This window comes from Lytechinus pictus, chromosome 11 (genome assembly GCF_037042905.1).
Source record: "Lytechinus pictus isolate F3 Inbred chromosome 11, Lp3.0, whole genome shotgun sequence".
NCBI lineage: Eukaryota > Metazoa > Echinodermata > Echinoidea > Temnopleuroida > Toxopneustidae > Lytechinus > Lytechinus pictus.
The window spans coordinates 11,864,276-11,889,956 of record NC_087255.1 but is presented as its reverse complement, the minus strand read 5'-3'; the positions used below and the strand labels follow the sequence as shown (position 1 = coordinate 11,889,956).

The 25,681-nt window shown below is 37.5% G+C and overlaps 1 protein-coding gene across 1 annotated transcript; it reads right to left on the bottom strand.

Moving 5' to 3' along the window:
* Positions 1-10,046: 10,046 nt before the first annotated feature.
* LOC129270820 (glycine dehydrogenase (decarboxylating), mitochondrial-like) lies at positions 10,047-22,219 on the bottom strand. The gene is made up of 16 exons (XM_054908150.2): positions 21,562-22,219; positions 19,378-19,456; positions 18,758-18,893; positions 18,205-18,369; positions 17,864-17,941; positions 16,522-16,669; positions 16,164-16,360; positions 15,738-15,940; positions 15,341-15,483; positions 14,869-15,053; positions 14,448-14,574; positions 13,979-14,197; positions 13,275-13,663; positions 12,597-13,045; positions 12,198-12,343; positions 10,047-11,758 (listed from the first exon to the last, which is right to left on the bottom strand). The coding sequence occupies exons 1-16, from the start codon at positions 21,850-21,852 to the stop codon at positions 11,606-11,608; spliced, it is 3,108 nt and encodes a 1,035-aa protein (XP_054764125.2). The 5' UTR covers positions 21,853-22,219; the 3' UTR covers positions 10,047-11,605.
* Between the last annotated feature and the right edge of the window lie 3,462 nt (positions 22,220-25,681).

The following is a 25,681-nucleotide window of genomic DNA, read 5'->3' as shown; positions in this document are numbered from 1 at the left end:
CCATAACATGGCGAACCCAAAACTGGAGCACGGCTGTCAGGCAAAAACAAACTGGCGTGCGATTGTAGTCTTTCAGCCTAAACGTTTTTTTTAATGACAAGTTTATGCATAAGTTACAAGTATGATGAAAAACATTGAATTTAATAGGGGTGGAAAAAACGGGATGAAACTTTGATGTGACGCACTTCGGAAATTCATCATCTTTTTGTTGACATTCCTATATCTGGTACTGTCATAGATGATCAAGTGCATCTATAGATCCAGGTCTATATATATACTAATGGAGCACATAAAATAGGCCTACTGACAGTGGAATATACTGAAAATACTATACTTTATCAGATGGAAACGTTGGTGAAGACGAGACAAAAAAATATCGACGTCTGAATGATTGAGACTAGACCCCACAGCTTTTCAAACCAGTTTAAACTGGTTCCCTTTAGATTTTCATGTGTCTTTCAAATCGGTTGTAAACAGTTGAATCACAATAGAGACGAACTTTTTATATCCATGTCTATTTTTAATATTTTTATTGTTGGCTAGATACGATTCCCAGGTAACATTGTGTGGGAATTTGTTTTCTTCTTCTTTCTTTCATATTTCCATATTCTCACTAATTGAAATAACTATATTTCCCATTCTTTGCAGCGAGATATCTTACCAAATCAAATAATAAAAATCAAGCTTTTAAATCAGTAAACATTTTCCTCTTTCATGTTATTATAATACCGGAATTGCCTTCCAATCACTTTTACCCTATACCTACCCCCCCCCCCCCCTCTCCTTAAAAAAGTGGTGGATACTATATCGCCTGGACTTATGCCAGTGCTTTCGACCAGTGGTGTAGAGAGCCGAAAAAAATTGAGGGGGCCAGATATGGTGTATCGGCAAAAGTTGTATAGTTGCGAGCGAGCAATAATTTCGAAAGTTCTATTACAAAATCCAATTTCGGGATGGATTTTGACATAATTTTCAGAAGATATCTTTGATCACCGTTCTCTTTCCTTTTCTTTTTTTATTGGTCGTGATTTTTTTTTTTTTTTGGGGGGGGGGGGGGTCCACGGCCCCAAGCCCCCTCCCCCCATATGTACGTCAGGGACATGCATGACAACGATTTTTAAAACATGGAGGTGCCGATTTGTATTAAAAAAAGGGGGGGGACAGTTTTTGTCAGAAAAACTCGCTCTTTTCTCCAGGGGTACGTTCTTCCGCACTCTCAGAAAGTTCTTGCACCCCGCTTCCAGTCCAGGCTTCCAGGTGGCCTATCCGCTGAAATGTTTCGACAATAATAATTTCTCGACGGTCTCCTTCGACGCAACATACCACATAGTCATTGTTCGACCAGCATGATATACAACGTGACTTCGTAAGAACGTGCTATTGTCCATGTGACCGTGAATGTGACCCATCTGTATACAGTGATATGACCTCGAATTAGTCTTGGTTTCCCAGACATCGTTATTCAGTAAAAATTGTTTTCTTAAAACGAGTTTAATATGCCATCGTGAAAAGATATTGTGACTACAATAGAGTTATATTTTGAAGTTAAACACACTTCCAAGCCCTTTCACTTTGACTTGTCAAATATTTTATCTACAAACTTACCTCATTACATGATTATCTTCAGAGTAGGCCTTATAGGCCCTATACAGAATTCTTTCCACGAGGAATAGGCCCCATTGTTTCCTTGTCATGGAGAATCATAACATTTTGAAGCTTTGAAATCAACAAACATTTTCCTATTTCATATTAATCATTCCCTGTATTGTCTTCCAATCACTCCCACCTAAGATCTATACCCCTAGCTCCTCTCCCCCCCCCCCCTCTATCTCCCAAAAGTGGGTGATATTCCCCCCTCATCTGGATTTACGAGAGTGCTCTCAGAATGGGGATAACACGTACGTGGATATCACGAGCAAATCACGAGCACTGATCTATCAAGAGATCAGTGATCACGAGTCTCGGGCTCATTATTGGAACGTTTGACGTATATTTTTTCAACCATAAAATGATCGTAGCTCAAAAGGGAGAGAGAGAGGGAGAGAGAGAGCTTATGTATGAAAACAGGGCACTGGGAACGATTTTTTTTACTGGGGGTGCTGATGTTAATTTGACAAGAAAAAAAAGTCACTTCAAAATGAAATTTGATCAGCAAAAAAAAAAGGAAAGGGGTTTTACCCCAAAATATCTCATTTTGCTTACATTTCTCAATTGTTTAACACTAACCAGAATTATTGGGGTGCTGCCTATGGAGAATAATCCACGCAGCACCCCCAAGGAAAATTTTGGGGGTTCTGATCACACCCCCGCTTCCCAGGCCATGTATGAAAGCCCCCGAATAAAATTAGATGCACCTAGATTTTATGAGTTTCGTTCGTATATTGTTCGATATGATATCGCACCATAAATTACTAACAAGTTTGGATGGTTTTCGTCACAAAAAGGCGGGTCTACGGACAGGGCCTGGGAACGATTTTTAATGGGGGGGGGGGGCTGGTTTAACTGTTTTTGTTTAAGTTTGTCAAGAAAAGGAAAAACAAAAAATCTTTTTCACTTCCAAAATAATGTACAAAATGTAGGTCATTTCGGTCAAAACTCAATAGCTTACCAATCTATAATTTCCAGTGGTTGCTCCGCACCCCCAGAAAAAAAAATGCACCCCCCGGGCACCCCCGCGACCATGTCCGGAAATGTTTTGACAATTTACTTTACGTTTTTTTTCTTCGACGACCGACGCAACATTGTTCGACCAGCATGATATTATACAACGTGACTTCGTATGACATACCATTGTCCATTTGTGACCGTGAATTTGAACATTTGCATTTTGATTATGTCATAATGAAAAGGAATTGTGAGTACAATTGAGTTAGATTTTGAAGTTAAAAACACTTTCAACCCCTTGTAATTTTGCTATCCTATATTTACAGCCTTACCTCTTCTCATGATTAAGTTTAGCCTATAAGCCCTAGAATTTTGCTTACGATCGCTGATGGCCCCTGCATTTTTAATATAATTATTTTGACGCGGCAGTATACTAAAGACTAATGAATGTTTGTAATGAAAATTTTGAAAACGCAATAATCTAATATCAATATTTATGGACTTAATCGAGGTTATCTTCGTTTGTCAACATAATAAGCACACGATGCAATTTTTATATCAACTGTTAACTCATAATATCTTGATGTTTTCTTTTGTGTCAGCAGATTTGATGTACACTTCATACCCCAGTGCCACCTGGAGATCAAATGCAGCAATTGAATTTTGAAAGTAAACAAATGTACAAAAAAATAATAATCATGGCGTTCTTGTAAATCGTCTTGAAAAGACGTATAGGCCTAAGAAAAAATATATAGGCCTATATGCGCCATCAGTAGCGGACCGTGACCCGGAGGAGACAAAGCATTGGAGGGGCACTGTATTGTTTGTGAACAATGCTGTGCCCCCCCCCCCCCATGCTTTGTCTCCTCTGTGTCACGGTCCGCCACTGTGCGCCATAAACGGGAAAACCCCCAATATTTTCAATAAGTTATCTTCATCTGCACCCCTCCCCTCTTCCCATCTCTCTCTCCCCCTCTTTCTCCCTCCCTCCCTCTCTCTATCTTTCTATCTTTCTATCTATCTATCTATCTATCTATCTATCTATCTATCTATCTATCTATCTATCTATCTATCTATCTATCTATCTATCTATCTATCTATCTATCTATCTATCTATCTATCTATCTATCTATCTATCTATCTATATATATATATATATATATATATATATATATCTTTCTCCACATACGCACAGTACCGGGAATCGAACCCCGGATTTCATGTACAGTATGTAGTCCAAGGATACCCACCGCACTATACCGCCACCATTCGAACAATTTCAATCCGTGAGACCATACAACGAACATTCACGAACCGGTTTATACTGGTTCTCGATCGATTTCTGCTGCCTCGTCGTTACAATTCCAAAGTCAAAACCGAGAGTAGTGAACTTTTGTCCCATATCTGTTTATGTTTAAAATACTATTTTAAAGATACTATTGATGTTTAGCGATCGTTATCAAACATACACCTTGCATCAACAATTCCGATTTGACTGCCGGTGTGGTTTTCCGCAGGTTTTTTTAAATCAAATTATAACTGGTCGGACAGTAGCCTACGATGAAAAAAAATATCAAAAAGAAAACAGATGCACAGTCGTATGTTGTGTTGCATAATATTCATAATTATGAAATATATGAATTGAATAATATCACATATTAAATTTGGAATATTCACAACTGAATTAATACGTAATGTGAGAGTATGAATATTATGATAGCGATAGCCATATTTTTAATATTATGAGTACATTCACGATGGAGCCTAGCTGTGACTCACTGAGGGTTGTATATTGTCCTTTATCGCTTCTTATAAAACATGTAAAAAATGAACTCATGCAGAATTTAAAGTGAGTGCTATCCAAGAGCTAGGAAGGGGGCACTATCTAGGGAAAAACGGATCAAACACTCTAAAAAAAGTTTACCAAATTTGTTTGTTGGGTAAAAAGATATCAAATATGTTATAAATTTTACGGAATGTTGCGTTGAAATTTACCCTTGAAACTTGAATTTTGCTCAATATTGGGGGGAAAATTACCCAGCAAACATGCATGTTCCCTTTCTACCCGATATTGGGTAAATTTTTACTCTCTGTTTTGAGAGTGAAGGCATAACAGTTAGGACTATATTATCACTGTAAAAAAATATTGGGTAAAATTTTAACCAGCACGAGGGTAATGTGTCCAATTTGGGGCAGTATTTTACCCAATTCGGGAAGCGTATTGTCCAGTAAGGTTTAAAAAATAAGCAGTAATTACTGTAGAATGGGCAAAATTTTCATCACACTGGATGAATAAAAATGCCCAAAAGAAATACCAAATGTTGGTTGGACACATTATTACCCTCATGGAGCATTTTACCCATTTTTTTTAAGAGGGCATTTTATACGGTGAAATGATGCATATTTTTGAAAGAGTTGAAAGAAAGGGGGTGGTCACTATATTATACGAAAAAAAAACTTGCGATCAGCACATTTTAAAAGGGACACTTTTAGAGTGACACTCTGTACCCCCCCCCCCCCCCACCCCCTTGCGAATGGCACCTCATCTATTTGTGTTTAAATCGTTATTAGGTTATCTGGGTTTGTGATCGACTATAACTAATTTAATGGCAACAAAAAATGACAAAGTTTTGGTAAAGTTCGCGCTCGCGTGACTCATGCCCAGAGTTTACTCGAGTCAAGGATGTCATAAAGAGATGATTATCAGCCGTGCCCCCGACACACCCCCAAAACACACGCTCATGATAGTCTATGGTTCTAGACACTGGAATGAAAACTACCGTTATCCAAACATGGAGATATTATAGGGGCATGATTTCAAGGTGGATAAATATTGATACTTTGTGTAACCGAAAGTATATATGCCCCTATCAAATAATTGTTCTGAAAATCTTGCCATCATTCTTGAAACAGATTCAAACTATTGAAACAGTTAATCACGGGTTTTCACAAAAAAGGGAAACTATCGCCATCCTTATGTTAAACAACACGTTACTTATCAAAACGCTGTTTCAAGCAACGCTGTTTCAGCCCGTCACTCTAACAACGATCGTTTAAACTTTTAAACAATTTCTTTAAACTTTTAAAGAACTTGTTTAAAAATTCAAACAATATTGTTAAACATTTTTTTCTTCAAAATAATAGTTCATTCAGAGAGTGACGGACTTATATACAGCGTTATATTCCATGTATACAGTGAAGAGCAATGGACTAATTTGCTTGCATCTCCGGTTCTTCTCCAAGCTAAAGATGTATTTCTGGAACAAGGGCCGTGTTAAGGAAGAATATCCCCAGTCACGAAGGCCACCCCCCCCCCCCCCCTTGTAAATGCGTGGGCCTTGTCCATTTTGCGCAAACAGCACAAGATGTCTTGTGACATCTATGCACCCATCATATTTTAAGATGATATGGAATAATTTTCCCTCAGAAATTATGTCGGAGAATCTTATGAACTCCCCAATAAAATGTTAGGTAACTTTGAAGCATATAAGAAGATTGAATTTAAGGGGGGAGGGATGGGATACGGGGATGGGGAGAACTTGTGGTTCCTTATCCTTTTGTTATCCAATGAATTGAACAATAAAAAGGACAAAACAAAATTAATTGTCACAAGGTCCCCAACCAAGAGGGGAGTGTGAAAAATGACAGGCGAATCCAGTAGGACCGAAGGGACCGCCTCCTCCAACAGACGGGGCAAAAAGAGGGGGGGGCAGAATAAATATATATGAGATTGAATTTAAGGGGGAGGGATGGGATACAGGGGCAGGGGAGCTTATTGTTCCTTTCCATTTGTTATGCAAGGAATTGAACAATTAAAAGGACAAAACAAAAGTAACTGTCAAAAGGTCGACCCTCAACCAAAAGGGAGAAGAGGCGAAATGTGAAAACTGACAGGCGAATCCAATAGCAGGCGTTCGCGGAAAATGATGATTCCCCCCCCCCCCCATTGGACTATACTGGATATACGCCCCTGAAAATCAGTAAATTGATTGACTGTTAAAACAATGATTTATTTTTAGTACGTTTCTTTTACTCATGTCAATATCATAATCGCGTTATCTTAAATAAAATTAAGATATATTTTTATCATCAACAACTGATATCAAAGGTAAACTCATGGAGAGTATTCTTATGTTTGCTTACTGTCAGCAGTTTTCTGTTTACTAAAATTATTGCTTGATGAAGTAGCGATTGAAATGCAATCATCGGTATCAGTTGGGTAAACTCTGAAAACCGACCACGTGCAGAAATTCCCGAGCAATATTGGGCATTTTCCAAGTTTATTGCGTTCTTGAAAATCGTCTTGATCAGAAATTCAAGTGGGAGAAAGGAGTTTTGTGCCTTGAAAATCAGAAAGAAATCATCCACATCCCCTTCCTTTTCCTCTCCCTCTTTTCTTCGCCCTCTCATGGCTTGTGTGGACAAAACTCAGTTTGAAATGCAAGTTCATTATTAGACTGAAAAAAATCCGTCGTTTCGGGAGGAGCCTTTTTTTAAACACTTTTTAATATTATTTTCATGGGGATGCTGCGAAGCCAGACGAAGTCTCAGCGGAATATATCCAGACCGAAATAGACTGATTTTTCGGTATAGGTCACGATAAGACCATTAAAATAATAAGATTGTGCATCCATATACTGGTTAGTGCTCCCATTAAAAGAGGCAGTTTAAAGACTTCAAAATGGTGGGGGTACAGAAAAAAAAAATCGAAATCGGGCCCTTTTGATCCCCAAAATCTGACAGCCTTCAGTTTTTATATGGATTTTATTTTCATCTTCACTTTGTCCTCCCTAAAAGGATACACAATCAAGGTCACATCGGGATATTCCTTTATGTTCACCCCCCCCCAAAAAAAAGCAACCCCCCTCTCCAGTGGCGTACCTAGGATTTTTCACAGGGGGGGGGGGGCAAAACCGTCCGCCAAAAAATTTGACAAGCAAAAAAAAAAAAAAAAAGGTCTTCAATCACAAATGAAGGATTTCGTACCAGAAAAAAATTTGACAAGCAAAAAAAAAAAAAAAAGGTCTTCAATCACAAATGAAGGATTTCGTACCAGAAAAAAATTTGACAAGCAAAAAAAAAAAAAATGTCTTCAAGCTCGTCAGGGGGGCAAAAAAGGTCTTTCAAGCTCGTCAGGGGGGGGGGGCAGACTGCCCCCTCTGCCCCCCCCCCCCCCGTAGGTACGCTAGTGCCCCTCTCTCTCTTCTAAGTTCAGCAAGGTTCAATAATAATTTGGTTTTCCAGGGGTGGATCGAGCTTTCGCCAATAGCAGGGGGGAACATAAATTTTTTTCACCCATATTTTAGCCGATCGGCCGCTAACAGTCAATTTCTAGCTTTATTCTTTTAAAACAATATAAATGTATAATAATCTCATAAGCCCTATTTAAATAGTGCCAGCGCGAAGCGCGAGCTGAAATTTCATGCATTTTGTCCTGAATATTGAACATTCTGGGCAATGTTTGTGATCCTGAACAAGTTTCAAGTTTATTCTTATTGATTTCAAATAGAAAAATACAGGATTACAATCAAAATAAAATATACATTTTTTTTTAAATTATCTCACAAAAGTTACAATGACAAATCAATATTTCTCACAATAAACAGAGTCACAAATTAAACAAAACGAAAATAGGAAAAACATTTTTTTTTAATCAAATGCAGAATAAAAACAATATGCTGTCAGAAACTAGATCATTACTGCAAGCGCGAAGCGCAATCAAAAATTCTTAAAATAAGTTCTGACCTGATCTTAAAGGGACCTGTTAAGGACTGTTTGCAGCAAGCTATGAAGACGATACATATTTCGACAATTAAATTTTTAAAAAATAAATGCGAACGCGAAGCGCGCGTGCTGAAAGTTTGTGACATTCCGACCTAAAAAAATGGAAATTCCAAGCACTTTTTGTAATCATGAACAGGATAGAAATAACTAAACAATAATGCGAACGCTAAGCGTTCTTGTGCCCGTCTTATGAATCAGGAAAAGAATGGGTATCTGGGTATCTTCCTACATTAATAATGCAAGTGCGAAGCGCGAGCAAAATAAGATATTCTGATCTGAAACTGGATAATAACGTTTTAAATAAAGAACAACCTGTGTATCTCATAAACATGCGTGCGCGTGTTTTAGATTTAGACCTAGATTCTGGGCATTCTGAATACATTTTTTTATCATGAAAATAAATTATACGAACGCGAAGCGCAAGCTGTAAATATTTGATATTCCGAACTGAAAAAGGGTTATTTAAACAATATTCAAAGCACTGTGTAGGAAAATTGGGAAGAAGAAGTGGATCGCATTACATAAATGATGCGAGCTCGAGCTTATATATTTTCTTAATCATTTTGACCCAGGACCGGGACATTCTAAGGACATTGTGTTATCATATGAAAATATTCACTATCTTCCTATTCATCTTCCTGAGCGCGAGACGAAACTTGTCGATATTCCATTCTGAAAAAGGGGATAATTCAGTTATTAAGAATTCATGAATGTTATCTTATTCATCAATCTAATAAGCCTAATGAGAGCGCGAAATTTGTTGATATTAAGGCCTGAAAACTGGACATTAAGCACTTTTGTAATTATTAATAGGATTGATGGGTTAAAATCGCGAGTCGAAATTTTTGATAAACTGTCATGAAAAGGGGATTTTAAAGTAGTTCGTTTTAGAATTAATATAGAGGTATACATAACTTATCAATCAAAATGCGAGCGCACAGCGCTAGCTGATACGTTTTGAAAACCTTATGGAATACACAAAGACAATATGGTACTTGGCAAATCAAATAATACGAGCGCGCAGCGCGAGCCAAAAACATTGATATTCAGACATTCGGACATTTTACATCGAGAGCACTTTAAAAAAATCAATTTGTAGGTCAACATGATGAAAGCTTGATGTCCGAGCTGATATATGTTTTGTATATTGTATTTTGTATTTTGTATATTCAAAAACTTGATAAGTTTAAGCTCCCTATCAGCCTATTGAGCTCATGTTTCTAATCAAACAGGCATTGCGAGCGCGAAGCGCAAGCGAATATTGTATATAGTGACATAATTGTTGTTTTTTTCAAGTTTTTTTAATTCACTCGTCTTCCTCCTCTCTTTCCCCTTTTTATCATTTATTTCCTCATCCCCCTTTTTTTTGCTCCACCAATAGGGGGCCCGGGCCCCTCCCCTAGATCCGCCTATGGATTTCGTATGGAACATCTGGGTTTTCGTTTCTATTTCAATCCATACTCTATTATGTCCTTATTTTCCCCACCCTCTCGCTCTATCTTCCTCTCACTCTCTTTCTATCTCCGTCCCCCCTCTATAAATCAATTTGTTTTCTCACGATCATCAATTGTCAAACCTTAACTTTCTTTCAGCCTCTGATTTCAACACACATACATTTTACAAACATGAATGAAATTACAAGACACACACTATATAGATTATGTTTGAATGTAAATCATTTATGTATTTTTTTCTTTGTTTTTCATGTTTTCTTAAATAACGGGTAAGTGATATTCACATAGTACATCATCGAAAAAACTTCTAACGAGCCTACTGATTAATCTCTGTACATTTTCAGTAGGCGTTAAAATAACATTTTTACATTCCTGCACTATACAAATATCATTCTTATTAAATACATAGCATAGAGCCGAGCATAGATATACTGCATGACAGAGCAGTGTGGGGGGTATGAACATGAGTTTTTACTTAAGATAAATTAAAACTAAGCACACACAATATAGAACTCAATAAGCATATCTTGACAATGTAAAAGGAAATAAAAGCATCTTTCCTGGAATACAAATATAAACATGTACGCCAAGAGTTGTCAGAATGCATTTTGAATAAATAAATTACTACACTTTCATTCACTCATGTATAAAAAAATACATGTACATCCCCAATTAAATGCTCGAGAAATCATGACATAAAAAAACACACACAGCTATGCATCATACTCACCAAGACATATCTTGTTTGCAGTATGACCAATATACTTATCATTCAAAATAACAGCTCAACATCAACAACCATTATCACACAGTGATATGGGGTATAAAACTTAAGCAATGACATCACATTCACATATACACATCTTATGCAAAATAAGTCAACTATACCTTTAAAACAAGGCTAGTATCCAAAGTATTACAGAATAATAATAAATGACCTTCGATTCTTCAAGGAATGTTTTCACATTAAAAAAAATGAAATTCTACTGCTTGTACCTTACACAGTTAAAGCCAAGATATGAGAATACAGAATTATTAAAATTCTTCTCATCGATTGTAACATTTTAATGAATACTTAAGCTAGTTCCATCATTTTTACGACCAAAAAAACAACAACTATAAACGCAAGCAAAGAATTCATACAGGACTTTCAAATCACAGGGTTTTTAAGTCCTATTGGGATTATCCATTTACATTGCACTTAAGATGAAACAAAATTTGTAAATCAAAACAGATAAAACATTTACCTGGACTGACTGATCATTAACCCTGATCAATTTCAGATTATTTGTATTAATAATCCCAAAACTTAAACAAAACCATGTTACATCTCCCAGTCTTATCGTTTTAAAAAGGCACTTAAGAATATGCATGTAGATATTAAGTCCTAGTAATGACAATCCTCTTTCCATCACAAGGATGTCTGTAAGACTATGCTGATGCATGCCGTTGCAAAAGCTCTTACGAGGTGATCATCAATTCTTTGACAGTCTTAGGGCCTGATACTGCCCTTGATGAATTGTCCTATCAATTCGGGGAAGTCTTATTTCAGATACTGTTGGCAATGCTGGAGTACCATCAACCCTCCACTGCATGCTCATTGCTTCATCTTAGGATAAAAAAATCCACGAGTTGTAGTTGCTTCTCATTCTTTGGTTGGCAGCTTTAAGTCTTTCTACATCTCATTTGTCCAATTTGAAGTTCACTTCGTTATCATTATTTCATCACTTCTTTGTTTGTCTTCCGTGAAAGTTTCTAGCTGTTTAAATTTCCAGCTCGTAGAAGGGCTCTGCGTCGGAGTCTGACTCGGAATAAGCCTCGACCGGCGGGCAGCTGCATTTCAGGTTCTGATCCCCAAAGACATCGTCCACTCTGCCTACAGACGGCCAAAACTTGGTGTCAGGACGGACGAAGGGCTGTTAGAACAAAGAGGAAAGATTTACGAGCAAGTTAGCAATGTTTGTCACAGTATTCGAGAATCATATATTTCTTTGATTTGTAAATACCTTTGTAACATTAATTGATCACATTAAACATCACGTTCAAAAACTTATAATTGGAATTCTGTCCAGGCATTGTTTAGGGTATTCTCGGGGGATATTTTCAAACTCTACTGTCTAAAACTTTCAACATTGGATAATCTTTCACACCGCAATGAATCAGGGTTTTCGATTGGCTCTTCCTTATTGTCCAGGGCCGTTTTGACCATTTCAGGGATGAAATCTACCAAATCTACCCAGGCTCCCCATGTAATTTATCCCAGATTCTGGCAAAATTTTGTGTTAAACACACAGTTCCATTTCCAACAGATATTGGTTAATTTTTAGGTTTTGTTTGACGATAAAGTACACTCACCAGAGGATAGACAGCCTGTTCCCTTGTGTACGGTCTGTTCCAATCAGCAGTCATGACGGATGCAGCAGTGTGTGGGGCATTCTTGATAGAACTGTCTTTTGCTTCAATGCGGCCATCTTGGATGTCCTGGATCTCAGAGCGGATGTCTGTAGTGGAGAGAGAGAATACAGAGATTTAGAATTCAATTACCAATGTTATCAGGAAGATGGTTACATTACTACTGAAATTAATTTTTTAGTTAAGATATGCATCACAGAAAGGTGCCTAGAATGTCCTGCTTTTTTGGTTTTACTCTTAGAATTTTAACTCTTCAATAAAGATTAGTTTCTTAGGGGCGTGCAAGCCGAGTTCCCTGAGGAAAAGTTTGTAGTACCTATCAAGTAATGTTTTCAAACTTACACAAGAGTGCATCACAGTATCTGTCCATCTCGGCCTTGTCCTCGCTCTCTGTTGGCTCAACCATCAACGTGTTTGTGACTGGCCACGAAACCGTGGGAGCGTGGAAGCCAAAGTCCTGGAGACGTTTAGCGATGTCGATAGCCTCGATGCCATCCTTCTTGAACTCACGGGTGTCGAGGATGAACTCGTGCGCCACGAATCCGTTGGTGCCTTTGTAGAGGATGCTGTAGGAGTCTTCCAACCTCTTCATCATGTAGTTGGCATTGAGGATTGCTAGTTCAGAGGCCTTCCTCAGTCCTCTGGCTCCCATCATCTTGATGTATGCATAGGAGATTGGAAGGATGGACGAGGAGCCCCAAGGAGCAGCACTGACAGAGCCAAAGGCTTGGTTGGTTCCAGGGACGGGGATGACATCATGGGTTGGCAAGAATGGAGCAAGATGTGCCTTACTGTAGGACAAAATAGATAAGAAAGAAAGTCCATAATTATCCGGTTGGCATTGAAAAAAATCTATTCTGCAAAGTAATTTCGATTGAAAAAAAAATGAACTAACTAACAAGCAATTTAATCAGAATTTTCCAATTCGGTGCATAGAATTTTGAAACTCCCATTAATATATTAACTAAATGGATCATCAGATGGGTAACGAAAAGGTAATGGCATAAGAAAGATACTCACACTCCAATGGGTCCCATGCCTGGTCCTCCACCTCCATGGGGGATGCAGAAAGTTTTGTGAAGATTAAGATGCGACACGTCAGAGCCGTAGTCTCCGGGGCGGCAGAGTCCCACCTGGGCGTTCATGTTGGCACCGTCTAGGTACACCTGGCCTCCAAAATGATGAACCATCTCGCAGAGTTCCTTGATGCCCTCATCGAAGATGCCATTGGTGGATGGGTATGTGACCATGATGGCACCTAGTCTGTCCTTGTACTTGTTGACCTTCTTCTCGAGGTCAGTGAAGTCGATGCTTCCAGAGGGAGTGACCTTTACAGATTTTACACTCATACCAGCCATCTGGGCACTGGCTGGGTTGGTACCATGGGCAGAAGTTGGAATCAGACAAACCTAAGGGGAAAAGGAATAAATACAATATAAAAACATAAGTTTCTGTACAAACAAAAAATTGAAACTGTTCATCCCTCTCTTTTAATACATGTTATTCCCTATACATTCAAAGACCATCTTTGTATGGATACTCGAAGAAATGTAGATGTCATTTGAAGGACCATACTCTCATCTTACTAGATGGAAGGATTTCATTAATAAATATTAAGTTTAAGTGACGATGTAAGTTTTAAAGTTATGTGAAATATCCCCATATTCATCTCTACATATCTATTCTTTCTTATGATACTATCCTTAAGAAGGAAGTTGACTTACATTTCTGTGTCCCTGGTCGATACTCTGCTGGTAGGCACGGATGGACATCAGGCCAGCAAACTCGCCCTGAGCACCGCTGTTTGGCTGGAATGAAAACTTGTCATAGCCTGTGATCTCGCAAAGGTCCTTTTCTAGTTCATTGAAGAGTTCTGTGTAACCCTCTGCCTGGTCGACTGGAACGAATGGGTGAAGACTGTTGAACTCTGGCCAGGAAACGGGCTGCAGAGGGAAAAAAATCAGAAGAGTAATGAATAAGTCACTTCTGTTACTGTGAGAATAATGGCAATAACCATAGAAATTCCTACAAGTTCCCAGCAGTCAGATCAACAAAGCTTCGTATCAAATATAACAAATCATTTCAATAACAACAAGCAAGCTCAGATTAGTTCCATTTCCAGTACTACAATTGGCAAAGAATGGGACAGAAAGCTTCTGAGGTTTTAATAGGTCCACAGGCCAGGGAACTTACCGCAAGTTCTGATGTGCTGTTGAGTTTCATGGTGCAGGAGCCAAGAGGCATCATGGAATGAACGAGGGACAGGTCCTTGTTCTCCAGTTCTTTCATGTAGCGGACCATGGCAGTCTCTGCATGGTAGCTGCAAGGGTGCAAACCAGAAATCAGGCGTTAATCTCAGGATAGCATAATGCCACAATCAATACTTATTCAAGACTGAGAATCTATAAGTGTGGTCATTTTGGACATTGAAACAGGATTCACACAACTCATGGAGTATCAGATAGGAAATAGTTCTAGGATAATCAAAATGCCTTGGTCAGCTCATGTGAAGCCAGAAATATTCATCCATACTTTTGTCATTCGATTTAAAAGAATATGTTATGAATATTGTACAAGAATTGTTTCTGGAGAGGATCAAGCATGGTAAACTGACCTGTTGAAGACCTCATGGGTGAGGATCTCTGACCTCCTGGAAAACTGGCCATCTATGACACCGGTTGCAGGAGGCGCCTGGGCGATTTCTTGAGCAACCTCTGCAGCGGTTTGTTTGCTGCCCATCACCCAAAGAAGATCGTTGAGGTCCTTCTCCTCCACGGTTTCATCAAGGGCAATGCCAACCTGTAAGTGGAAGAAGAAAGAACAAAGCATAACTAATAAGTGGTAGATATTCCTAAAAAAACAAAGCTGGGTGTTTCACCAAGATTTAAGTGCGACTTAGAGTTGCTCTAAAATTCCCAGTTGTGATGAAAATGCCTCGGATACTACATTTGAATTCCTTTTAATTCTGCATTCAGTTGAAGATTTATTTTCAATGATGGAGTGAATTTACTAAATTGTCCATATATATGCTACTTATATCACTGGATAACTCTAACATCCTTTAAAAAATAATGCATTGTACTTACACATCCATCATCATAGATCCTGAAGTTGATCTGTTTCTCCTCGGCTCTCTTCAAAATGCTAGCTTTCTGGCCATTGCACTGGACCTTGATTGTATCAAAGAACTGACCATTGTTTTTTAGTTCAATTCCACAGTTCTGAATACCTGAAAATTAAAGAACCCAAGATGAATACTATAAACATTCATTTGATTAGTTCTGCAGAGTATCGTGTTAAAGATATGTCTTTAGGTTACTTACTTAGACTCAAGAGCACACATTATTTTAAACAGATATCTTTTTTGCAATCTATAGTTTTACAAAAGTTGGAGAGTCTCGATCCAGCTATTTGGGAACATTCAGAAAGATTGTTTGTAATCTTAAGTCAAAGGTAGAGATGAAAAGGGTACTGACAACCTACCTTGAGAAAGAATGACTGTAGCCATGTGGATTCTCCTGGCGATGTGGTGTAGTCCCTGAGGTCCATGATAAACTGCGTACATGGCCGACAGGTTTGCGAGAAGAGCCTGAGATGTGCAGATGTTACTGGTTGCCTTCTCCCTCCTGATATGTTGTTCCCGAGTCTGAAGTGACAGCCTCATGGCTGGGTTTCCAGCGGAGTCCCTGTTTGGATAAAGTGCAATCAGATAAAGAGTTGACCAAGTCTGGCATTCAAACAAAACGATCGGTTTAAATCCCCGATTAGATTACTTCAAAAGATTCTTATAAATCAAGATCAAGCCATTTTATATAGTGAACTCTAATATACTAACATAATTTATCCAAAAATATTCTCCTATCGGCAATCTCCCATCTTCCCAACGAGAGGAACTGATTGTATACTTACTTTGTGATACCAACAATGCGACCAGGCATCTGACGCTTCAGGTAATCTCTGACAGCAAAGAAGGCAGCGTGCGGTCCCCCGTAGCCTGGGGAAGTACCAAAGCGCTGACTACTGCCAAGAGCGATGTCAACTCCAAACTCACCAGGGGGCGTCAACAAGACAAGGGCCATCAGGTCTGTGGCACATGCTGTTAGAGTCTGAAAGAATAATAATAAAGGTCAATGTTAAAGAATAATGAAGGTCAATAACAAGATCCTTCTAAGTAATAAAAAATTTACAGCTTTCCTACATCCGATGAACAATCCGAAGGAATATTACAAAAATTTTGCAAATTCAGAAGGTATTGAGTGATCTTTACCTTATGTTTCTTGGCATTCTTGACCAGCTTAGTGAAATCCTCAATGGTTCCTTCTGTGTTTGGATATTGAAACAGAACCCCAGCAACATCATCCCCACTGAAGTCCATCTCACCGTGAGGCATGACTTTCACTTCAACATCGATTGGCCTGTAAATACAAAGAAAAAGGAAAGAAAAAAAAGTTCATAAGTGACATGTTGACAGATACTGCACTTCAGGTTTCAATATGTAGGACTTCCTGTGAACAAAAAATTGAAAGTTATTAGTTATTTAGTAAACACTCAACCATGTCAATGACTTTACACTTGATCCCATGCATTTACCTTTTTGGATATATATGCCAATTATACTATTGCACCCAACTTGACTGGTACCATTGGTTACTCGCGCATCTCGATCCTTCATTCAATCACTGGCATTTCCTTCCCACATTTTGGCCGTCTTGCGGAGGTGGTTTCCCTCAAGGTTGCTTAGTCCTTCTGGTGATTCAAGTGTTTGTCAGTTTGTATGGCAGGGCAGTCTTTGCCTCAAGCTCAAGATGCCCAACCTTCACCATTCAATCAAGGTGCTATCACAGTTTGTTGTGATGGACCTTCAGTTCTCACAGAGGACGATCTGGGTTCTACTGTCTCTTATCTCTCTGTGACCAAACTAATGGGTTACTAGTAATCGGTGACGACCTCTTTGCTCTCCAGCGATGTTCTCAACGAGGTATAGATCAGTTAATCGGCGTTGGTAAAACACTGTAAAAGATGCATTGCATAAACCATGCAGCAACAAATTAGAGAGGAGAAAAAAAGAAAGAAAAAGGACATTAGTTCGCTTGTCTGATGGAATATATCACACACACACACGTTACGCTTTTGAGACCACTGACATAACCATACTCATGAGCGCTAGCAAATAGCAGAAAGAGAGTTAAGAGAGAGAGGTCACAGAAACTGAGAAAATGCAGGCGAAGCGGAGAAACTGAAATAATTTTCCCTTGACTCAAGTTGGGTGTCATGCATTAATCACTTGTGTCCTGCTAGAAGCAAAAAAATTATTTATTAATTCCTTCCTGTTCCTTTGGCCAATAATCCATTTGATATGTACATGTACAAGTAAGAATGGTACCCAAATAAACCATGATGAATACAATGTGCAATACAGGGAATGATACAACTCACATGTATTAATGTGCTATTCTGTTTCTTGTACAATGACAAGGTGATTGTTTTAAGTGCAGGAGACTAAGTTTTTGATGACCAATGAGTTAGTGGACTATACGAAAAACACAGCAACTGCAACAGGAACAAAAAACTGGACAAAATATTGATTAAGAGGAGATAATTGAACTTACCCAGCACGTGTCTTGACAAGTGCAATAGTGTGAGGGTGGCACTTATCATCAACATAGAACAGTGTCCGCTTGGTATGCCTAGAATAGGGGAGAACAAATCAAATCAAATCAATGAAAATCAGTGTCAGAATTTCATAAACAGAGATCTTAGACTAATTTTGAATAAACTGCAATGACCTACAATCTTCTGGACATCATAGAGTAAGGCAAATGGTGTTAATTCACAATTATCGTCAAGATCAAAATCTAAATCCAAATAAATTCTCATTTTGTGTCAAAATCAAAGAGTAGAGAACGAATGAATTTGGTAAATCGTGGGATAAGTGAATGAATTGAAGTACCTTTTTGCAAGGCCCATGGCTTCGGCTGCCGCTGTCCCTTCGTCGAGCAGGGATGCATTAGCGATATCAAGACCAGTAAGATCAGCAACCATGGTCTGGTAGTTGAGAAGACCAGTCAGACGGCCTTGTGAGAGCTCCGCCTGGTATGGCGTATACTGGGTGATCCTGTAAGAAAGATAAATTTATCATTTCATCTTTTTCATCTCTCAATGAAGTTTAAGTATCATGAAGCAAACTGATGCCTCTAGAGAGTTTTTTCTTCTCTTCTTCAGTAAAAGATTTGTTTTGTAAATTGGATAGAATTTAAATTGCACATTTACAATAGGGACGTCATGTGTATTTTTCTCCATTTTACATTCACTTTATAACTTTAGCTTTTACTTTTGAATTTTTCCATATCATCACATGTCCTTACAAAACAGCCAAGTTTTTGAAAGTGTCAATGCTGTCAAATACAGTGTAGTGGCTTAAATACAAAGTTATTAAAATCAAGGTACAATACTTTTAAATATTTTTTTTGTGTGGTTATTTTCAAAGATATGCGATTGCTTACCAGCCTGGATTCTCCAGCATGTTCCTGACAATTGTAAGAGGGATGTGACAGCTGTGGTAGCCGAGGCCGATGTAACTCCGAAACAACTTGTTCTTAGACGCTACCTCTTTCAGTTTCTCCAACATTTCTGTCTCGCCTGAAACGGACACGATTTAACAAAATTAGCTTTTAGTTATAACCAAGCTCAAACTTGTTACTATTCCCCCCCTTTTAAGGGAGTGGGGTAGGTGACAAAATATTTTTGTTTTGTCTTATTATACAATTACATTTTAAAATGTAATTGTAAAAATGGGGAACTTTAAAATTCAAATTTGTAAGGTTATAGCAGTTTATTTGCTCTTATAATTTGAAATTTACCATGTTACAAAAAACACACACAAAAAAGCGCTGTTTACAATATAATCATGTTCTATAAATCCGTTCTCCAGTTATATCGAATTACCAGGGCATACAAAAGTTTAATCATGTTCTCCAGTAGTTTCCATCATTCTCATTCAGTTAACTCAATGATCATTGACAAATGTCCTTATTGGGTACCTCTGTTGATGCTTTTAAAACAGATATGACAAGATTTACACGAGATCAATATGATTTAGGTGATCAGATATATCAGTACTTACCTTGTGCAGGTGAAACATCGAGGTCCCTCTGAAGCTTGATGGACTCTGGTACAGTGAGATTGAGTAATTCCTCCAAGCTCTGGAATGAAAAGAAAATACCTCGCAATCAACAGAGGGGCCGTTAACAGAACATGGCAATTTATTTCAGCTACTATGAACATGAATGAATTTCAACTTGTCTTGAGCTCATGCACAGTAGAAAATCAGCCTCAACTTTTTTTTGGCTATCAGTTGTTGGTTTTATTAACAATGTGACCAGATAATATTCATCTATTTATTTGTAGCTCCATGTAAACAGGGTATCAACGTCAATTACATGTAGGCCAATACTTGTAACAACACAGATGAGCTACATGTAAGTACTTACATTATTGCAAATTAGGCCTACATGCATGTCAAATTACCAGCTGCTAGCTGTATTTCTAAAATAGTTTTCTTTCCAGTTACCTTGGATTTTTTTTTATTCATAGATACTGATGAAACAAACGTAAATCACTGAATTTCTAGTGTTAAACTTCAAATTCAACTAGCCGCATTTAATACATTTATAAACATTCTGCCCTTTTCTGTTTTTAATTCTATTCTTAATATTTATTCTTTTCATGTTCTGACTTTTTTGTTATCCTTGTCGATTTCCTTAAAACTTTGTGATTCTTGATGATTTATAATAAAAGCATAGATAATAAAAAAAGAGATTACATGAGGTTCAGTTCTGGACACAGTCGGCCTATAATACTTCTTTGTGTTACAAGATCACTACATATACATGTAAAAGCTAGCATTTGACCTTCTTGTGATCTTCAACCTTTTCCCTCCAAAATCATCACAAAGAACCAAGGACAATGACAATGACAAAGAGGAAGGGGATAAGATCACTTTGTTTACAATGATCGAGCAGGGCGCAGAGACCCCTAGTTTGTTTTGAAATTCCCTCCCTGCGGTTCAACGAACTTATCACACCCAATACACATACATGTACACACTACTAGTACGCATACACAACAAACCCATTCATAAAGAACGATAGCGAACTTTTGTTGCACAACAACTTATTCCACCAATCAGCGCTAAAAGCCTGCGACTAAGGTTCTGCTCCTAGCCAATCAGCGCGCCGGGAGAACACGCAGAGTGCGAAGCTAACACACCGGCTTTCTGCTCAATGAACGCATGATACGACCGTGGGAATTGAAATGAATGACATGCAACACAAAAAAATGTAAACAAAAAATGACCAGCGGCCAGCCCATGTGCATAAACAGAACTAAGACAAGACAAGGTCGCAGTCATAACCTTGTTCATTGATTGAGAGTGGTCGCAGTCTTCTTCATTTGGAGGGAAGTTCAAATTATATCTTCCATCTCAAACAAATACAATAATAGGGAAAAGTAGGCCTATTAAAAAAAAAAGGAATGTACAAATTAGTCTTGTCAGTGTCAATCTTCAAAGAAAAAATGAAGACAAGAGAAAAGCCCGCGTGTGCGTTCGATTGGAATATAAACCGCTGGCGTTGTAAAAATATAAAAAATACTTGGCCAGCCTACGGTACAAGAAGTACAACTATTGAACTAACTCGATTTAATTACTCAGCCACCACTTTCCTCTTAATTTGTTCTCATTGATCGAGTTTAGAACATGTTAAGCATGCATGGTAATTCTTTTTCAAATGCTCTCTCAGTTTAGAGAAAGCTGGGTAAAAAAAAATCCAACTAATTGAGGCGCCTAAAAAACTTTTCAAAGTAATTCACAACATTGCAACCATAAAATAAAAATAGAAGGTAAACTCGCTTGGGTGGGGTTGTAACTACCATCAAGAAACTTTGATTACAGAAATGAAATATATTATTAACTGATCAAAGAAATAAATATAATAAAATAACTAGGGCCTAATATACCATTACAGCTAGATTATATTATGATGAGTCACAAAACAGCGAGAATCTACAATTCATGAACTTAACTCTTTCTCTGAAATTTAATTTAAAATTTAATCAGGCCTGGCTAAATGAACATTTTTCCTCACTCCTAAATCAGTTAACTCCCTAGTCCCAAGTTAAGATTTCTTTAAGTCTGCCGCAGTGCCGGTAATAATGGTTTGCCGATTTAAAATGGGAAGTTATTATTATTTTTGAAAACACGAAATATTTTAATACCGGCTAGACAAATAAAATGAAAATATATACTCACATCTGCCCCAATGACATTGAGCATCTCTCTGACATCGCCCTTACGTGGTCCAAGATGACGCTGAGCAAAGGCATCGTGCTTCTGGTAAATCTTGTCAAACATTCGATCATTCTTGAGGAGTTGTCGCATGGTCTCTGCTAGCTGATGACGGTGTCGGCGGTGCTCGACGACGACGGCGGCCGAGGCTGTCGGGGCAGCCACCACCTGCGATGGGAGTGCCCGGTCCCTGACCAATTTCTGGCTGCTCCTCCTAGCGGCTGCAGTGTAGGGAAGTCGTGCAAGTCGCATCATTTTGGCTTCTTGAAAAGTTGACTCTTCACAACAAATAAAGGGAAACAATATCTGATCCTCCTACAAAGAATTAGCCTCACGGCAAATATGATGTTGCAAATGTTTTTGACTGTCCGATGTTATTTTAGTCAAGAAAAGTTATGGCTTTGAAAGCCGTTTACCTATGTTATCTCTCAATGTAGTACCCCAACATGATCACTGTCAAATGAAAATTAACCGGTCGGCGAGATTCTGTCATCTTATATACCCCCCGAACCACAACAATACTCGGTGGAGTTCTTGTAGCGTAGCAGCGTGATGATGCGGATTCAAGATCGAGCGCAGTGCTTCCTGTGTAGAGAAGATCTGCTTAGAACCGGTTTGAGGCGAGTGGCGAGAAAGCTTTGCTGTGCACATGGCGTAACGCATTAGCATATTCATGCAAATTAGGATTACTACGTAGTCAGCTGAGGGGGCTCGCTTTTGGAATGCAGCCAATCGAGAAACGCTATTGTGTACACACCTTCAAAATATTCATGAGCTCGCAGTCATGTGATTTACGTTTTGTTGAAACCATTGTTGACATTCAACGAACTTTCGCGCTCTTGGCCATCCAGCAAATGCGGTATAGGTTTCCCATTTACCGGGTTACCAGGCCTAATATACCTGTTTAAATCACACGAAGCTCTTCAGAAATGAATAAATAATTGGGGGATATTTAATAGGCCCTAAGTAAGGAAAATATTATACAGGCATAATTGCTTCAACTTTAAAAATAAATGACCAACAGTTGAACATGACTGTTGTTGTAGCTATAGACACACATAAACATTTCAGGCTTGGGTAACGAGTTTAGAGCCTTGTCCTTCGGGTCCTTGACCAATTCATACATTTGAAAAAGACTGCTAAAATATAACCTTCCTAAATGGGTCAATAACCCAATTACTCGTTCTTAATCCGAATGTTTACCCTTTGCCACTGTTCTTTCTACAGTACAGGCCTTAATTCATGTTCAATCTTAACAACTGAACCAATATATCCCTTGATTAAAATATGAAATAGTTAGCAATGATAATCATATGAAGGTAAATAATATAAGTTTCAATGCGCTATGATGTGGCAATGTTTTGGATTGTTGATTGGGCTTGAATATTTATTTGTCCGTAATTTAGTACTATAGGGTCTTCCCGAGGCTCATTCCCCTGTCAATAATACAGAGATAGGGCCTATATTTCTCATAAAATGTGTATAAGATGGGTGCTTTGATTTCGACATCACACAATCCCGTAAAGAAAATACTGCAATCCAAAACCTCTTTACACAGTAAACCTCTACACCCACCCTGTATAAAATCATAACAATACAGCTGACCAAACGAATGGATTCCCGTATTATCAATCGCCCGTTAATACGTCATGCATGATTGGACCCGTTTCAAAATACTACACTGGCGATGTTTTATTTATATAGTATAGTGGTATCTTTAATTGATTATGATATTGCAAAGATAGTGTATTGGTGAGTTATTAGCTTACATCTCTCTGATTATTTAATAATCTTAAATCATTGGTAAGCTGTATATCGTGTATCCACCTCTATGAGGAACTAGTATTATGTATGTATATGTATTGATCTGGAGAGAGAGCTAGGGAGAGAAATGAGGAGAGACGACAAAAAAAATCGCTTCGCTCTCGATCTTCGGAACTGGTTATAACTGGTATTTGCAACTCAATCGTAGTCTGTGCTTCCAGTCGCTGTAGTTGCATATGAACGATACACGCAGCATCACTGTAGACTCTCGTAGGCCTATATCTCGTTGAAATATATATATAGATTTTTTTTTTGCTATTGTTCCTTATGGGTAAAATATACAACGATAAGAATGTGACTTAGCACGCAATTTTAGCAGATGGTGAGGATATGGAATGATCCACCTCGATGAAAACGAAATATATAGCCTAACCTATAATTATGCTAAAATCTTTGTTATTCTCTTTTTCGGTCAGCACCAATTGTCTTGCATGGTACATCATTCGACAAATAAATTTGAAATGTTGGAATTAATCTAAAATTCATTGAGCAAAATTTCATTAAAATCTTATTACAAATAACGAAGTTATTGAATTTTAAACTTTAGCAATATTTTGTGAAACCGTCATTTATGCATGTTGTCAGGAATATTCAGTATAGGTGGGCGTTTTTTGTGTTATTACATGAAATCATTATATTTCATTTGTCATACATTAATTGTGAATGATTGTGTCTCCCTTGTGATAAAATAATTTGCAGCAAAAAATTATCTAATTAAATCAGTTGTCGATGAAGTTCACTGGAGGAAAAAAAATGAATATACATAATTTCACGTAATAAAATATGCATATAAGAACAAGTGGGAATTTTATGAAATCATCAGTTTGCTCATTGAATATTCATGATAGAACTATTTCAATGAATGCACATTTTTAAAATGTCATTACCTTGTTATCAATTCCTTGTCCGATTAATGTTTCAGTGTTTTGTTTTTGGTCTTCTGTATCTCACTCTTATCCCAATTCTATTTTATTGTGTTATTACGGTCTTGAAATCACACTTATTTCATTTTTAATACATTTATGAATGATATAATGTATCCCTTATAATGAAATAATTTGCAGCAAAACATATATCTGATGCTATAAATCAGTTGTCTATCTATTTAGTTCAGTGGATAAAAAATGAATAAACATAATAACAAAATAACAAGTCGGGATATGTTATCATCACTTTGCTCATTCATAAAGACATATACTGTTTCACCAAAATAATGCAGTTTTTTTAAGCCATAACCTTGTTATTTATTCTTTGTCCGATTTTAAAATAAAGATAGTTGTTTTTCAGATTTTCCTTAACTGTTTAAATCGTGTCATTTTCAGCATGGACTACCCCTTTAAAGGTCAAGTCCACCCCAGGAAAATGCTGACTTGAATAAATAGAGAAAAATCAAAACTAGCATAGTGCTGAAAATTTCATCAAAATCGAATGTAAAATAAGAAAGTTATTACATTTTAAAGTTTCGCTTATTTTTCACAAAACAGTGATATGCACAACTAGGTGGGTTAGTCGATGATGTCCATCACTCACTATTTCTTTTGTTTTTTATTGTTTGAATTATACAATATTTCATTTTTTTTATAGATTTGACAATAAGGAGTAACTTGACTGAAACATATAGTATTAAACAATGCTAATGCCACATGTTCAGGGATGAATTAATTGTTGTATCACTTGCCAATGATGAGAAAATTAGAATATATCATATTTGACATAATAAAATACAAAAGAAATAGTGAGTGGATGACGTCATAGTCTCCTCATTTGCATACCATCAAGGATGTGAAAATAACTGTTTTGTGAAATTAAGCGAAACTTTAAAATGTCATAACTTTCTTATTTTACATCCGATTTTGATGAAATTTTCAGTGTTATGCTCGTTGGATTTTTCTCTTTTTATTCAAATCAACTTTCTGTTGGGGTGGACTTGTCCTTTAAAAGTCATAAGCCATATAATAAGTGTATGGCTATATTCGCTGCCTGTCCGTTGAAGGTCCCCTCCACATGCACACACACACAGTTTTACGGGAATTATTATTTTAATTTTTTATAATATTTGTGAGCATGCATGGCAAGGGTTCTTCTTATTTACATCAATAAATTACATTATTGAAATTTCCTCGAACAAACCAATTCATATTCTTTTATTTGATTGGTATTTAGCTCTATTTGTTTTTCGTCTAAAAATATTGGTATGTTTTATTGAATAGTTACATCTTACAGGATTCTGCATATATAGGGACCTTTTCACAATTATTGC

Excerpts from the sequence above, each read along its gene's own strand:
- LOC129270820 (XM_054908150.2), bottom strand. The coding sequence starts at position 21,852 with ATGATGCGACTTGCACGACTTCCCTACACTGCAGCCGCTAGGAGGAGC. Across the intron at positions 18,894-19,377 it reads CGATGTTTCACCTGCACAAG|GCGAGACAGAAATGTTGGAG; the intron begins GTAAGTACTGAT and ends TGTCCGTTTCAG. Across the intron at positions 11,759-12,197 it reads AACAGGCTGTCTATCCTCTG|CCCTTCGTCCGTCCTGACAC; the intron begins GTGAGTGTACTT and ends TTGTTCTAACAG.